Raw genomic sequence first — 17,088 nt, forward strand, 5'->3', positions numbered from 1 at the left:
AGCCTCCACCCAGCTGCACACTGTGACATTCTAGGTCCTTCCTTTTCTCCAGCTCGCTCTAGGTGGTATCGGGACAGGTTTAGAAGCAAGAGGGTTTTCTACCATGTCGTTAGCCCGCGGCTCTGCATGCTGCACGTTTTTCTTCCGTAATAAGTAAAATGTTTCAAAACTAACAGTGGGAAGGAAACAGAAGTACGCTGAAAGACCAGGATAAAATATTTAAGAAATTAAAACAAAACAATCATTTATTGTTTTTAATATGTAGTCAAATATGACAGCGGTATTACACAAACTCTTCCCTTCCCCCCTTCTTCCATCCCCAATTCGTTGACTCCAATCGGAAGTGAAAAACAGGATTTAATTCTGAAAATAGCAATCAGCAGAGACAACACAGATAACATTTGGTCACCACCAGCTTCCAGACCTTTTAGGATGAACTGTGTCACCATGGCAGTCGATACACTGGCTTCCTTACAACATTTTTACTAGGGAAAAAAAAAATGAAGATTTCCCACCTACTGTAAGCAGAGCTAGAGTTGCAGAAAAACTTGGTTTAAGTAGCTGTGTGAGGAAAACTTTAATGATTTATTGCAATCATAACGATCCCCAGGTAAAAGAGATGGCAAATGAATGAACTGTAAGGAAATACATTCAAACTTAGATACTTAATCTTACAGTGAAAATAACCAGGAAGCTTGCAGAAGTACATAGCATCTGAATTCTTGAATTTAAACCGTCGGTTTCAGTAAAGGTTACCCCTCGTCTGCTATTAGACACCAATAGTGCAAATTCATGTACAATCATTCTTGTATTTGCAGGTTCAGGTATGTCAAGCGTGAGGTCATCGTGAAGTATGTGTAGGTTATTTGATCGTGGAAGAATGTAGGGCTCAGAATGTCTCACTGAAACAGCAGAGGAAATACGAATGATGCCCAGAGACTGGAGTAAATTTGAAGTGCTCAGTTTTCCAAACCCTGGATTAAAGCGAAGTTTTGGAAAACCTCTGCAAAATTAACCTTCACCTGAAAGACACATCCTAGATGTGAGTACAGGGCTTTGGAAAAACAGTGAGAAACAAAGTTGCAATGTGCTGTGCTCACCCACACAGTCTTTTCCTTTTGTAGGGGGTTGACTGGGTTTAGAGGGTCAGATTCTCCCCGCAGTGTTCTCTTTGAGGAACACTGCAGTGAGCTTTGTGATTCTGACAAAGGGTACAATTATACCCACTTTGAAATGCATTTACAAATATTCTGTGTGCTGGTGCAACTGGCATAAAACACAGACAGCCCCGCGGGTGCCCAGCTTCTTCTCTTTTCACACTCGGACATTGCAGAGGGCTACAAGCAGAATTATCAGAAACAGTAGTAAATTCCTGGCATTGGAAGTCCCCATGATCCCAGCTGGCATGCAAAAAAGGCTGTCTCTTTTTTCCCCCTGAAAATAATGTACTTCCCAGGCACGGTCCAAACGCCTCAAATGAGGCAAATGAGAGATTTGTTTTGATCAGCCTATGAAAAGACTTTCCCCTTCTCAGCTAGGGCTCTGAGATTTCGCTATAATGTACACAAAATATCTGTGTCTAAAGAACATTAATTAATTTCCCTGAAATGATTTTAATAGGTCTCAGCAAGGAAAGCTCTGACTTCACTTTGATGGTATTTTTCCGAGTAGCCTGGTAGAGGACACTGAATGTGGGGTTTTATTTTTCTGCTATAAATATGACAATCTGAGCATGTTTTTGTTCAAACCACTTTAAAAATGGTTGCTTGAACTTGACCATGTGTCTAGATAATAGTACATGAATCTGGTCCCGAGATGGTCGAACTTCACAGAGATTCAGCTATGGGTCCACAGTTGAAAGTACCCTTTCTTCTCGTTTCCTCAGGAAAATTTATTTTCTCTTGATTGTATTTTATTTCCTCTGTGTGGTTGGCTGTCTCATGGTCTCTGACACAAGGGGACAAAAGCACATGCCTTATAAGTCAGAAGGAGATAAACGGAAAAGCTTTTTGGTCCTTACTTGACCATAAGGAACCCAATTTCCTGGAGCAGGAAGGCCCCTCCTGGGCCTTGATGATTTTAGGATTGTGCCATAGGAGAAGTACAGGTGGATGATGGTTGAGTTTTAAATTAATTGCGGACATCCTTGACTTTCTGTATATCACCTGTTTCCTAGGATAACTTGCAGGATCTGTGCCTCAGTGTCTGAATGTCTGAATGACCTAATTTTGAGCTGATCTTCATCTCCTATTGATCTGTACATTGCTCTGAAGAAGATGGAAATTCTTCTCAATAGCGTATTTCAGTTTTTCCATGAATCATATCCACCCACCCACTACTATGTTTATACCTCTCCCCACATAGCATTTGAAACTCTAAAATGAGTTTCATACTATGTATCTATGCAACAGGCACAAAGGTTTATAGCTGCATGATCAATAAGTAACATTTTGGTGATGAATATATAGTTTTTGTAATGCTAGGGAAAAGAGAGATTCTTTTAAAAAAAATAACACGCCAGTGGGAATGAGAGAAGTCACTGAGATTTTCAACCAGAATCAAAATAAATATATCACTATCTGCCAACTTAAAATTTTTTTGCTTTATTCCATTAGATTTTTTTTAGTAATCCTCAAATGTTAGTAAATTTTAGAAAATAGAAAAAGATGAGGAGCAGCATATGATTTAAATTATTCCCCCCCTACCCAGCCTTTTATTCTGGATTTAAAGTCACAGAATCTTTTAGTGTCAACAATGATCTGGAAATTCACTTATAATAACAAGTTTTGAGCATCTATTTCTCTAGACATAATTTGGTCATTCATAATAAATGTGCTATTGAGAAGCCAATGATGATGTACTTCATAAATGTGTCAGAGAGAAGTGATTCAAGAAATTATGTGATTTTACTTGGATAATTACCATCTTACAAAAATTACCATCTTACTTCTTTGCAAGCATCACCATGAGAGCGGTAGGCAGTGGATGGTTTAAAAGTTATGTCAGGTAATAATCAGGCAGATGCATTCCAATTTCAGCTGAAATTAGAAGATCAGCTTAATCAAAATGTTATGTAACATCAAACTGTCCGATGGACTGTGATAGAGGAGATATACTTGAGGGTCTCTTCGGCTGAAGCTTTCTGGTTTCTGGATTATTTTGCGAGAGCGCACTCTGTGTGAGCTCCTCAATATTCTATAGCCTTGGGTTTTGTAATCAAGGCTTTCAATTTTGTCACCATAGTAGCGATTTGTAATAAATGGTTATGAATGCTCCCAAAATCTGGGTTGGTGTGTTAGCAAAGGAATCAAGGGGAGGCCTGATATTCCAGCTGGGGGTTTGTTGTTATTTCTAGGAATATTCTTGAGGGGTTGTCTTTGTAAAAATCCACCAAGTTTTCCAAGTGGTGCAGTAACAAGTGCACACCAATAAGTGTGACCGACTTGATTCACAGTTACCCACAGGAAATCACTGACCCAATGGGAAAACTGACACAAGGCACATCAAATCATTAGGAACTTTGTCTTGACAGATTTAAATATCCCGACTCGGAAATTTCCAATTCTCAGTTTCTTGAGACAGTCCATCTTTCCTTCTAGAAGGGCAATAAAAAAATCAGATATAGAAATAAAAATAACAGAATATCAGAAATAGAAAGCTCATCCAGATATACTTAAAATTATATGTACCAAACTTCAACTTCCATGCATATTTTGAAGGCAAAGATGAAGGACCAAGATTTGTGGAAGTGTCAAATGACCAAAAGAAAACTCCTCAGAGCAGTCTGTGATACCGAAGTTGTATGACCCCAAGTCTCCACTCTGAAGCTAACATCACAACAGCTACTATTCTAGCAGCAAAGCACAATTACCGAACAGACTTATCTCTCACTAGGAAACAGCCAATTTCCAAGTTTCTAGAGATAATCAATCTTCTGATCTTCTCCCAATAAATTTGTAAAACTGAGAGATGGGGAAATAGATAAGGATGATGGTGGGTTGTAATTGAACTGGTGACTTTTTACAGTCCCTTCTAATTCATAGAGTTTATGATTCCAAGTCTTATTGTAAATAAAAAACAAAAACCCTATCTATCATAAAGCTTAAGGGAAAGAGAAACATTTCTTTTTTTCTTCTGATGTATTTTGCTCATTAGATAATCCGGTAGTTTTCCCAATCCCAATCCAGGGACATTTGGCAATGTTTGGAGACATCTTTAGTTGTCACAGTCTGTGTGTGTGTGTGTGTGTGTGTATGTGTGTGTGTGTGTGAACACTGCTGGCATAAAGTCAATGGAAGCTGCCTGGAAGCTGCCATATACGTCCTACAACGCACGGGACTATTTCCACCCCACCCTCTGACAAAGAATTAGGGGACCCCAAATGTCAACAGTGCCGAGGTTGAGAAAGCCTGAGGCAGTCTAATAAGTGACATAACAACCACACACACCTAAAGTGCAAATGCTTCTTTGACACACTGGTGTTTCTGGAATACCTTAAAACTATGATGTTGAACGTTCAGAAAATATTGGTATAAGAAAGTGAACTGTTACATCTAGTCAGAAAAAGTCCAAGTGATCTGGGAAGTCCTTCTGGGTCTGGGACAACTTTGGATGAGTCACTTTTGTTCCCATGAATGAAATTTACAAACCATTTAAAATAGAGCAAACAGCACCGATGTGCAATGATGTATCGTATTTCTGAAACATTCTTTAGGCAAATACTTGATAGTTCTCTATCTAAGTTTAATAGACAATTGGAATTGGAAATTGGATAGAGTAATATTGATCCGACCTCCTTGCAAAGTTGTGCTTGAGGACTCCATCATTACAATTATCAGTCGACCTGCCTGATATCTATTTGTATTTATCACTATATACCACAGATCCAGCACAGGAACTTGGTTCCAGTAGGTGCTCAATAAATATTTAAGTAAACTGAGTGGCTGAATGAGTGAACAAATAAAGGGATGAGTCAAAGTGCTCCACGAAATGTAAAGTGCTTTATAAACACAAGGTAATAGGTAATGCCACAGACCTCATAATATTTGCTCAAAAAACCTTCCTGGGGTTTTTTCAAATGGTTTCAAAAGCAAATAAAACTTGTGATTATATATGTCGTAAGAAAATAACCTATGAAGATTCTTAGTTTTCAGATATATTTGGGAAGAAATGAAACAAAGGTAGAACAATCTTAAATGACTAAAAATAGTGTTGCTGACAGATGGCACCAGGTAGGGGTGGGAGGGGCATGCAAAACCAAAGACACTGTAATGGCTAGAACTTGAAATCACTAGTTGTCATAAAGATGGTACTATTCTTATGAACATATAGAAGAAGACCGGTCCAAAGTTCTATATTATAAGAAGAGTCAATACTACAGATAAAGTTAGCCTTCAGATGGACTGTGCCTTCTAAGCTGCTTGGTTGGGGTTGGCCTTAACTGCTGATGAAAGGGTGCAGGCAAGAAGAATGGTAACAGAAATTACCAGTTGGGAGTTTTAAGTTCAAGACCCAATTCTGACACTGGGAAAATTACTGTATCTTTCCGGGAGTCAATTTTCTGATCTGTAAAATGAAGAGCTTGGGTTAGATGACCTGCCATGATTCTGGCATATGGATGCTGACGCCAAAACATGGTGTGGGATGGGAAAGTAAGAGCTAGAGCAATCTTTGGGAATTAAATAAAGTATTAATTAATTAATTAATTAAATAAAGCTCATTGTAATAAAGTATCTGAAAAATGCCTGAAGAAATACCAAGCAAAATAACATTTCACAGGAAGAAGAAACCGTAACAACAGGATTGATTTCTTAGTTAGTCTTATTTAAATATTAATTTCTTATCATGGAAGGAAAAGTTCCTTGAATCAAGGCATGGATTCTAGCAAAACTTCTTCTCAAATGGGCAACAGACACTAGAGGACATAACCAAGTTGACACTCCTTCAGGACAGGTAATAATGTAAGAACTTTTGGCCCCAGAAACTAATAAATTATACTAATCAGAATATATATTATCTGCATATTAGTATAATTTAAAAGAATAGTCATCCTCTTATTTGCATTTGCAAATTTTGCAGTTCAGAAATTGAGTTCCATGTATTTTTATATTTTAATAAGGCAGCCCCTTATGTTTGTGTCACAGGGATAAAATAAATATTTGAAATTATTTATGCTTGAGGTATTTCCTTCTAAAGAGAAGCCTGCTGCTCAGCCCCTGGGCCTCCCTTTGCTGTGAAGAGTAAACTGGGAAATCACAAGAAACTAGAGAGACTCAGTGACTCTACATAATAAGGAATTGAACTAATTGCAGCATACACATAGGGACTCTGTCATGGGAGGAGTCAAAGTTGGGAGAGACATGACAGAGGGGAAATACTAAGACAAAATATTAAGATGGGGAAAAATTGAGCAATTTTTCCTTTGGCATTTTCTTAAGAAAATTTTTTATCGATTTGTCTTTGAATGCTTTTAGGATTGGTGGACTTTTCTTCATCTGAATGCAAATTTGTGCTGAGACTGGACCACGGCTGTGCTTTATATGGGTTACATTGATGTAAGGTTTTAAAAGCCTGTACATCTCTACATTTAGTCAATCTGCATAATAATAACCTTACAACGGAGACAGAACAAAAATATTTTTATTTTCCAAAACTGTAAATTGAGACTCATGGAAGTTAAAGTGATTTTCCCAAGATAACATAGTGGAGACTCAAAGCTGTGTCAGCTGGTATTCTTTTCATTATAGCATGCTGCCTCTTTGAGATCAAAAACACTTAAATATGCCCAAGAACTATGAAATCTTCTCTTTTTCTTCCTTCTCCTTTTTATTCAAGGAGAGGGAATTAAAAGGAAAGACCTCTACTCTACAGCACTGTATAAAAGAATTTTCTGCAATGATGGCAATGTTCTTTGTTGTCCAATATGGAAGCCAACAAGCCACATGTGGCCATCGAGCATTCAAAATGTGATTGAAGAACTGAGGGTTTTTTAAAATTTAATTTTAATTAATTTAAATTTAATTTTAATTAATTTAAATTTAAATAGCCACATTTGGCTAGTGGATAGGATACTGGACAGAACAACTCTAGAAGCTCCATGTGAGAGAGATCAGCAAATGCTCTAGGTATCTCAAACTAAAATAATAATGGGAGTAAACTGTACTTTATTATTGATCTTTAGTTTTCTGTTTGTTAGTGTATCTTAAAATCTAAACACTTCATAAACAACCAACACTGTGGTCCGTGCCATCTGGTTGGCTTAAGACATTTTTCTTAACATTTATACCTTTACCTAATCACCAAATATTATTTCCTCTGTAGCACCATTTATCAGATTTCTTCAGAAGTCTGTATGTGTTTCTTTGCTGTTTTTTATTTTTAAAATTGTTATCCTCTCTCTACTGTGTTCATAGTATTTAAGTAATGTACAGATGCACCCCTTCTAATATATAATGTATGTAAAGTCCAAAGCATCAATGCCCATTCTGAATTTCTAGAAACATGGTGTATGTTTGCTCTTCCTTTGCAGTAAATGGGCACCAGGAACAAACCAGAAATATAAAATAGAGTCAAAATTTCATGGAAAAAAAAAGGATTAGCCAGCCTTTCTCCTTACCACTAAAAGATTCATATACAGCAGAAACTTTTCACCACCTTTAACTCCTACTTTTGTTAGGAAGTGTTCTCACACTTCCAAAAAGTTTTCCCTATTACTAGGTGCTTTAGTTCACTGAACAATTCAGTTTTATGTCTTGTTCGTTTGTTTCCAGAATTGTCAATTCTTTTAATAGAAAGTGGAATATGAGCTCTGAAGGGAAGAAAGACAACATTACGACTTCAAAGAATTGTGTAAGGAGTTGGATATATATACACAAGATTTATATAACTGTCAATCAACTGCTATTGGAAGCCACACCTATCACAAGAGTTAGTGGGAGAAGCGTCATCTTATCCTAAAAGGAATCGTCTATGTGTTCCTTATGTCTTTGTAGAATACCAGTTGCACCAGTTACATTGGCAAGTCATTTGGTTATTGCTAATCTGACCAAACCTACTCCACAAGAAATAAGTTGGGATATTTCATATAAACTGAATGGAGATATAGCAGAGAGATTGTCATCACATCCTTCAATCGCCTTGCTTGTCAGGTTTTGTTTTTTTTTTTTCAATTTTTAACTAAGTAGGTTAGGAAAAAATTACTAACCTCATCAGGTATTTAAAAATGTAAAGCAAAATATACGTGATTGAAGACGGTACTAGTTTACGTCAGACAACTGTGAAGATAACATAGGATACTCTGTTAGTAGACTGATGTTGTTCAATGTAGACACTGTGTACAGATGCCAAGCTGTTAGTAATGTGCTGCTTATAAGACATCTCTGCTTCCTGATACCTGAATCTGCAAATGTTGGACACTGTGCCCTAGGAGAATCTACAGCATCTGGGCACAGGATGTCAGTTTCATGCGTTGAGATGTTGATGAACTTGTACACACAGGACCTGAATTTAAATGTTGGGAGCTCGGTATACGTATTAACCACTTTCCTCCTCAAGCCATGCCTTTCCTTTCCTCATTCGTGGAGAAGTTTTGAAATCTGGATGGTGATTACGGGGCAAAATGACAGATCCATCTAAGGAGCATTTTGCATCTGCTTTCTTTAGCCAGGGAGGGAAGGGGTTGATAGGAATGAAAGAGTGGCTCAAATAGGCAGGAAAATGATCAGCACTGCGACTGATTGAACCACTTTTGCTAAGGGACATAAAAATATTCTAATATTAAGGATTATTTTACAACTCTATGGAAGTATGCAGTAATGCATCTCGCATTTGTTTTGTCTTGATGACAAATGCACTCTTTGAGTCACAAGAGCCTGCCTTGTGTTAGTTATAAACAAAAATATATTTATATATATATTTATGTAACTACTATGTGCTTTAAAGAAAATTACTGTATGATTCAGCAGGGTTCTTTCATCCTTTTTTATCACCAGGGATATGCTGACTTGAATGGCTTCTTAGACAGGAATTGACAATGACATGGGCCTTAAGTACTGAAACAGCACAAAGTAAAAAGGAAAAAAAAAAAACACCCCAAAACCCTCCCCCCACGTATGTTTAGACTCCCTTAATGTTTTTGCTTCAAAAACGATTAAGGGACTCTTTGTATTGTTTCCTTCAGCCAAGAGCAACTGTGGCTTCATAGGATTTCATAGTTGGGAAAACGGAGGCAATGTATCTTAAAAAAAAAAAAAAAGAAGTGTTTTATTCCGAGGCAGGAGAACCGGAAATCTCCTTTGCCTCTCCCTCTCTCCTAATCCTTAGCCAAGAGTGTGGCAATTCTGCCACAGCCCATAGGAAGGACACTCATTAACAAGGGAGAAGGAGGCACAGATAAAAGATTCATTCTGTAGAATAATGAACTTGTCGGAACAAGTGGATCTAGACCAGAAAAACAAAATCCTTTCGCCACGTGTCTGGTGGAAAGAGAGAAAACCCTCTTATTTTAGGTTTGTTTTTTGCTCCTGCATGAGCTGTTTTTCTTAGCAATCTTGAAACATTCATCATTGCTCTTTTGAGAGAAAAGGTTCAGGCTTTGGAACACAGTTATCTTTGAGACATCAGAGAAGAATATTTGAACCAAAGGCGTAGATCCCTCATGAACTAAAGCTTTATTATTATTGTTTGTTCTCTATCCCTTTGCAACCCTGCACCTAAGCCAATTGCACTGTCATCTTGTCATACTTCTGCTAAGTCCACAGGAGATGCTCTGAGTGAACTATAAAACGGTATTCCACTAGGGAATTCTATGTTCAATGGTCAGTGGTACCTTGGATGAGTTTTAGTTTTTCTTTTACCCTTCCAGGGCTGGCCTTGTCCAGAAATCTCATCTCCTTCAGGCTACAGCAGCTTAGGGCTCCTTCATGTGTGTGTGTGCGTGCATGCGTGCGTGCATACGTGTGTGTGTGTGTGTGTGTGTGTGTGTGTCTTAAAGGTATAGGCAAATTTTTAGTCTTAACACCTGTAAGCCAGCACTGGTGCTGTTCTGTCCTAGAAATTTTAGCACTGCTCTGATACAATGAAACCTTCTTTCTCTCCAACTGGTTCAACTTCAGCGTAGGCAGGATGACCGGAGCCTCTTCGAAACTTCATTGCAGGCCATCTGCTTGGGCGTCTCTGAAACAGAAAATGCAAAAGTAATGAATCCCAGAGTGATGGTCATATCATAAAAAAATATATCGCCCTTCATCGACTTGTTTGGGAGAGAGAGCGTGTCAGCGGCGGGGAGGGGGCGGGGGGGGCGGGGGCAGAGGGAGAGGGAGAGAAGATCCTCAAGCTGACTCCTTGCTGAGCACGGAGCCCGACATGGGGCTGGATCCCACAACCCTGAGATCACGATCTGAGCCGAAACCAAGAGTCCAACGCCCAACCCACTGAGCTAACCAGGAGCCCCAGTATTTGCCAAATATTTTAGAGTAACTTCTGAGTTAAATTTAGTAATACATTATCTCACATTACTACCACAGTTGGAATTACACATGCTCAAAGCCCCATGCCTGCATCTTCATTATGGCATTATTAGCACCTCTCAGGGGACAGCCTGTTTGCCATAGTGGCCCCATGGGAGTGAGAGCTTCTCAAAGTCACAGTTTATGCCTTCTGCATACTTTTGTCTAAAAGATTCTATAAGTGTCTAACTTGGAAAAAATGAATTTAGTAAAAAATAAGTCTTCTGAATATATAGCCACTGACATTTCCTCTTCTCTAGAAAATAGTATCATTTCATCTTATTTATTAATTCACTCAAAAATGTAAGGCCATACAGTTCTGCACAGTTCTTAGAAGCGTGTCTCAAATTAGGCGCTAGACTTTTTAGTAAGCAAACTGAAAGAAAAATCACTTACTATCTTAAGAAATTACGTATTAGGCTGAGACTTCCCATATAGGACTTTTTGGGCTTGAAAGTTAACAGATGTCATGCCCTGAAAACTGAATCAAACATCAGAGGGCAGAGACAATCTCCAGCCTATGAACTAAATAATGGCACAAGGAGACACTGGTCCTAAAATACAGGTTATTTATTCTGACAAAAGAAGCGCACTTCTCCCCAGCACTCTGTCCATCAGACAAACCTCCTGTGATTTACAAATAGAAGTACTGATATGAAAATGCATTTTCACGGCCCCAGCAACACTATAAGTATTGCTTTATTTATCAGAGTCTCTGCAATTTTGTAGTATATGAGACAATGAGTACTGAAGAAAGTTTATTTCTGTCCAAAATTTATTTCTATCGAAAGAATTTTAATGTGAAAAATGTTAAATATCAGTGTAGATAAACTGGCATTTGGCAACCTTCTAGATTTGCTAATTCCATTCCACAGGCAATGATTAATGGGTGTAGAGGAGTTTTCACATCAGGAAGGAATGAGTATGAGCTCTACTTTCTAGAAAAATACTATTGAAGCAATTACATTCTGACTATTAATAATATTATTTACTGCCTGTATAACATTATGTGGTCAGAATGTTTTATATTTATTAGCTGATTAAGTCCATGGTGTATGTGAAAAACTCAATTATCCTTATTTTCCAGGAAAAGAAGTTAAAACAAAGAGAGGGCTAAACAGCAAATAGTGTGTCTTTGGTGGAACTAAAAATCATCATCAATGAAAATACACTGAGCATTTTTAGGGAGCTGAGCACTATAACTCATGATCACTCCTGTCGGTGGAAAAATGCCAATATGCCACCATGCTCACTATTTAGAACTCCCACTTTGGTTTCAGTTACTTCACAGTTGGGCTTTTGAAGGCACAGCTGCCCTAGTCCTTCTCTGAGTCAAGTAACACCACTAAGTCTTTGTGCCAAATATCCACCTTTCCAAGGCCCGCCTGCCATCCAGCTGGCAAGTACAGCCCTGGGAACTAGCCCTAATTGACAACCCAGCACATAAAGACACTGTGCCGTCAGTGACTTAAAAAAGTGTGCAGATTATCATCAAGAAAATAAGGGTTATATGTTAAAGAAAAAAAAGAAGATAGCCGGAAGGGAAAAATGAAGGGGGGGAAATCGGAGGGAGAGACGAACTATGAGAGACTATGGATTCTGAGAAACAAACTGAGGGTTCTAGAGGGGGAGGGGATGGGGGGATGGGTTAGCCTGGTGATGGGTATTAAAGAGGGCATGTACTGAATGGAGTATTGTGTGTTATACACAAACAATGAATCATGGAACACTACATCAAAAACTAATGGTGTAATGTATGGTGATTAACATAACATAACAAAATAAAATTAAAAAAAACTAATGATGCATTATATGTTGGATAATTGAATTGAAAGAAAGAAAGAAAGAAAGAAAGAAAGAAAGAAAAAAGGAAGAAAGAAATAAAAAGAAAGAAAATAAGGAACAACAGGTGCTGGCGAGGATATGGTGAAAAGGGAAGCCTTATCCACTGCTGGTGGTAATGTAGATTAGTCCAGTCACTGTGGAAAACATATGGAGGTTCTTCAAAAAGTTAAAAATAGATCTGCCATATGATCCAGCAATTCCAATTCTGGGCATATACCCAAGGGAAATGAAAACAGGAATTTGATGAGATCTTTGCACTCCCCCATGTTAATCACAGCATTATACACAGCATTATTCACAATAGCTAAGATTTGGAAACAACCCAAATGCCCACCAATGGATAAATGGATAAAAAAGCTGTACATATACACAATGGAATGTTACTCAGCCATGAAAAAGGAGGATATTCTGCCATTTGCAACAACATGGCTGGACTTTGAGCATATTATGCTAAGCGAGGTAAGTCAGAGAAAGACAAGTACTATATGATAACACTTATATATGGAATCTACAAAGGTCAAACATGTTAAAAAAACCAATTAAATGGTGGTTAACAGGAGATGGGGGCTGGAGGGATAAAACCATGGTGTTTCAGGGTACAGGCCCGAAATGAATATTGAGCCACAGAGATCACAGTATATTGAATATAGACAGTACTATTGTACTATAAGTATATAATGTGATAATAATGTTGCAACCTTATTATATCAATGTATCAAAGTAACATGCTGTACAACTTAAATTTATACAGTGTTACAGGTCAAATCTATCCAATTAAACATTTGTTTTAAATAAAAAGGAGCATAGTTGATGAGAATGATGATGATGATTCTTGTAAAAGTTGTATTTTATTAAGCTCTTAGCTGTATTTCATGCTTTATACTAGGCACTTTACTTATATAATCTCATTAAAATGCACAAGTCAATCATTTACATTTTGCATAAACCCATAAAGCTAGCAAATGGCAGAGCCAAGATTTAAAATGAGATCTACTTACTTCCAAAGTTAATTCTCCTTACTATAAAAATTGGTTCTTAAAATTCAGTGGTTTGTGTACGACTCATGTGAAATTTGTGAACATGGTTCCAATTTTATTTCAGTCTTAAAAATATAACTAGCAACTTTAGTATTCTGTTAGTAAGTCATAATTACTAATTAATAATTTTCTGTCTTAGGTGAAAGATTGGAGGATTGCTGGTAATGTTTATCATGTACTTTGTGAGCTCATCACAGAGGTACTCAAAATAGAAAGTACAAAAATGCTGGGAAGTGAAGCTTCCTAACATGGTACAAACTTATTTTCTGAATTAACTGCATATCCTTAAGGAAAATTTCTCTTGATTTATTACTACTCATTGTAGGGGGAAAAAAAAAAGAAATACCCCAACAAGATTTAAAATGACTAGAGATCTCACCATTTACCCATACTTTGGTTCAACTATCAGTGGACATCACTTATATGCATTTCTAGGAACAATTAAATCACTGTACATACTATTTTATAAAATCATTTTTTTTGCACTTAAGGACACACTGAAAAAATTTATGAACTATCTCTGTACAAAATTATTTTAAATGTCTGTAGAACATTACTCATAACTAAATCATGATTTATATAGTCAGTTTGATTTGGAGTTTTTTTCCAAATTTTTTGACAATATAAATAATTTTACAATGAATATCTTTGCTGATAACCTGATGGGAATATCTCCAGTCAGTTCCTTTTATAAACTCTCAAAAGTGAAATTATTGGGTCAAAAGAGAACACACAAATTATTTACTAAACACTTGAAATTTCTAGTATGGTGCTAGATGCTGAGTTGAAGGACACACAACCAAAGAAAGGTATAGATGTGGTTTCCACATGGAAGATAAAACCATTTCAGAAGAAAGGGATTTTCAATGTAGGTTGAAAAGGTGAGAAAATACACTGAGGAATTAACATAGGTGTCAAAGATTCTAAAGTGAACAAAGTAGAATAGGTATGATCTCACTACAAAATTATTCACCACTAGTATTTTATTTGTGCAAAAGTAAAAAAAAAATTATAATTACTTCTATAGATTTTGACTAGATTAAAAGAAACGGTATTTCCTCCTGCCCCCATAATAATACCTCAAAATTTATAACAAAATCTAACAAATGTCATGTACTGAGGTCTTAAGAATTTGATGTGATTTTATGTTTTTTTGACAATTCCTTGATACCTCAATGTTAGCCCTAAAAATGCTGAACAAAGAGAAATAACTTTACCAAAATTCTGCTTCCTTTCTAAAATGCTTTCACATATCACAAATCAACTAATGATCTTAAATAAATCACTTTGTTTCCTCATGTGGAAACTAGTATCTGAGGGTTTGTCCGCTAAAATCATGGATTCTTATACCTGCTTCCTGAGGTAACTGACTTTACCACTGGGGAGACGATAATGATTTGAAAAACTTTTCAAGTTCTTCTATCATTGTCCCTCTTATCTCCCTCCACTAACTTTTAGGACTTCTAGATTTACAGGAAATCTATATAAATTAGTCCTAACTGAAATTGCTTTTCTATGTCAGTCTGCAGTTCAGAGATCTCCTTATGAATGAAAAAAACGGAGCATTTCTATGACTGTAATGGAATGAGTGAAGATTTAGTTCTTATAGAAAAATCTTGAATGTTGGTGGTAGAATATGAGGCATCTATCCAGAAGACAAAGACATCTAGAAATTTGGGCATGATGTCTGGCTCTGCCATGAAGTGTGATGGGTCACAACCTGGCATTTATACTCCTTTCTCGAGGTTTAGATATGTTCAAATCTGTGTTCTTTTTAGAATGGCTAATTCAAATTGTTAGAGAAACTGATAGGGGCCACGGGGTCACTTGCTAACAGAGCAGGATGTATGCTGAAAATTGAAAAATTCAAAACAGACTGTAAGGTTAATTCATTACAGAGATTCAGGATGTAATGCCTTAAAACATTGCTGGGTGTAATGCGTGGGTGATCTCTAATTTCATTTCTGAGAATTATTTATGTGATTAATCACATTCAGAAGAACATGTTCACATAGATCTGTTGGCACTGGGGTGGGCTGTGCAAACAGGTATTTTCCCTAATTACTCCTTCAGAACTATTAATTGAACAATCATCCAGATCTGTCTCAGTGGTCTGTGGCAAGATAATTAGCTGAAATATCCACAAACAATCCTGCAGGGTACCCTCCGTTAGCAGTGCACACAAACCACAGCTGGAGATTTCTCTGCAAGCTTCGAGAGCAGAGCACAGGTTTTTGGTTGGTGAGATGAGCCCTTGAAAGGAAGTTACTTGGTGTGAGCGTTAAAGGAAAGGGGCGAATTTTGAAATCCAAAGCCCAGCTAGAAGACACCAGTGGTGCATGATGGCACTTGACAAGCAGTTGTTCCAAAATTTCTGGTGTTTTGTGTTGCTTCCTTCAGTGAATGGTGGGGAAGAGGGAAGAGGCTGGGATCATGAGGCCCTGACAGCATCATAGACCTGTCACTTCCCAGCACAGGACTTACGCTAAGTCATGTTTTTTCTTTGTTTCTCAGTTTCCCCATTTGGAAAATAGAATGATCTAGATTACTGTTTTTCAAATTTTTCTTTTTTAATTAAAAAAAAGTTTAAGCCACGGACCCTTTGTTCCAATCAAATATTACCTGGCAGCCTCAACAGGATCCAGGAGAGTAGGTTTCTCTTCATTGTGATGGAGAGACCCCCGCTTACACCCTCTCCCTGAGTCCTGAGGCTGCCTATGGATCCCACACTATCTCAGGGTACATTTTGGCAACTATAGAACTAAATCTGTGCTTCTCACACTTAACTGTGTATACAAATCACAGGGGCTCTTGTTAAAGTGCAGATTCTGATCCATTAGGTCTGGGGGAGGCCTGGGACTCTGCATTTCCAACAGGGTCCTAGGTGATGCTGCTGCTGCTGGTCCACACAGCACACTTAAAAAAAAGTTAATTAGCCAACGTATAGTACGTCATTAGTTTCAGATGTAGAGTTCAGTAATGCATCAGTCACATACAACACCCAGTGCTCATCACATCACGTGCCCTCTTTAATGCCCATCACCCAACTACCCCATCCCCCCCACCTCTCCTCCAGCAACCCTTAGTTTGTTTCCTAGATTTAAGAGTCTCTCATGGTTTGTCTCCCTCTCTGATTACTTCCATTCAGTTTTCCCTCCCTTCCCCTATGATCCTCTGTGCTGTTTCTTATATTCCATATATGAGTGAAACCATGTGATATTTGTCTTTCTCTGATTGACTTCTTTTACTCAGCATAATACCCTCCAGTTCCATCCATGTTGATGCAAGTGGCAAGTATTCATCCTTTCTGATGCTGAGTAGTATTCCACTGTATATATGAACCACATCTTCTTTATCCATTCATCTGTCAATGGACACCTGGGCTCTTTCCATAGTTTGGCTACTGTGGACATTAGTGCATGTGCCCCTTTGGATCACTACATCTGTATCTTTGGGGTAAATACCCAGTAGTGCAATTGCTGGGTTGTAGGGTAGCTCTATTTTTAACTTTTTGAGGAACCTCCATACTGTTCTCCAGAGTGGCTGCACCAGCTTGCATTCCCATCAACAGTGTAGGAGGGTTCCCCTTTCTCTGCATCCTCACCCACATCTGTCATTTCCTGACTTGTTAATTTTAGCCATTCTGACTGCAGTGCGGTGGTATTTTATCACACAGCACACTTTAAATAGGAAGGGTAATG

The 17,088-nt window shown here is 37.7% G+C and overlaps 1 protein-coding gene across 2 annotated transcripts in view; it reads right to left on the reverse strand.

Moving 5' to 3' along the window:
• Positions 1-341: 341 nt before the first annotated feature.
• Positions 342-17,088, reverse strand: part of PLXDC2 (plexin domain containing 2) — a 469,806-nt gene continuing 453,059 nt past the window's right edge. The window contains exons 14-15 of one of the 2 annotated variants that reach the window (XM_021696777.2): positions 10,019-10,173; positions 342-1,947 (exon numbers count right to left, since the gene is read on the reverse strand). In XM_021696777.2, the coding sequence (XP_021552452.1) occupies positions 10,057-10,173 (117 nt within the window). In that variant the 3' untranslated portion in view covers positions 342-1,947; positions 10,019-10,056. Of the gene's footprint in view, positions 1,948-6,621; positions 10,174-17,088 lie in introns of those variants that run through there. The other variant, XM_044915539.1, reaches the window with a different exon arrangement.

The sequence above is a fragment of the Neomonachus schauinslandi genome, chromosome 5 (assembly GCF_002201575.2).
Source record: "Neomonachus schauinslandi chromosome 5, ASM220157v2, whole genome shotgun sequence".
NCBI classification, from domain to species: Eukaryota; Metazoa; Chordata; class Mammalia; order Carnivora; family Phocidae; genus Neomonachus; species Neomonachus schauinslandi.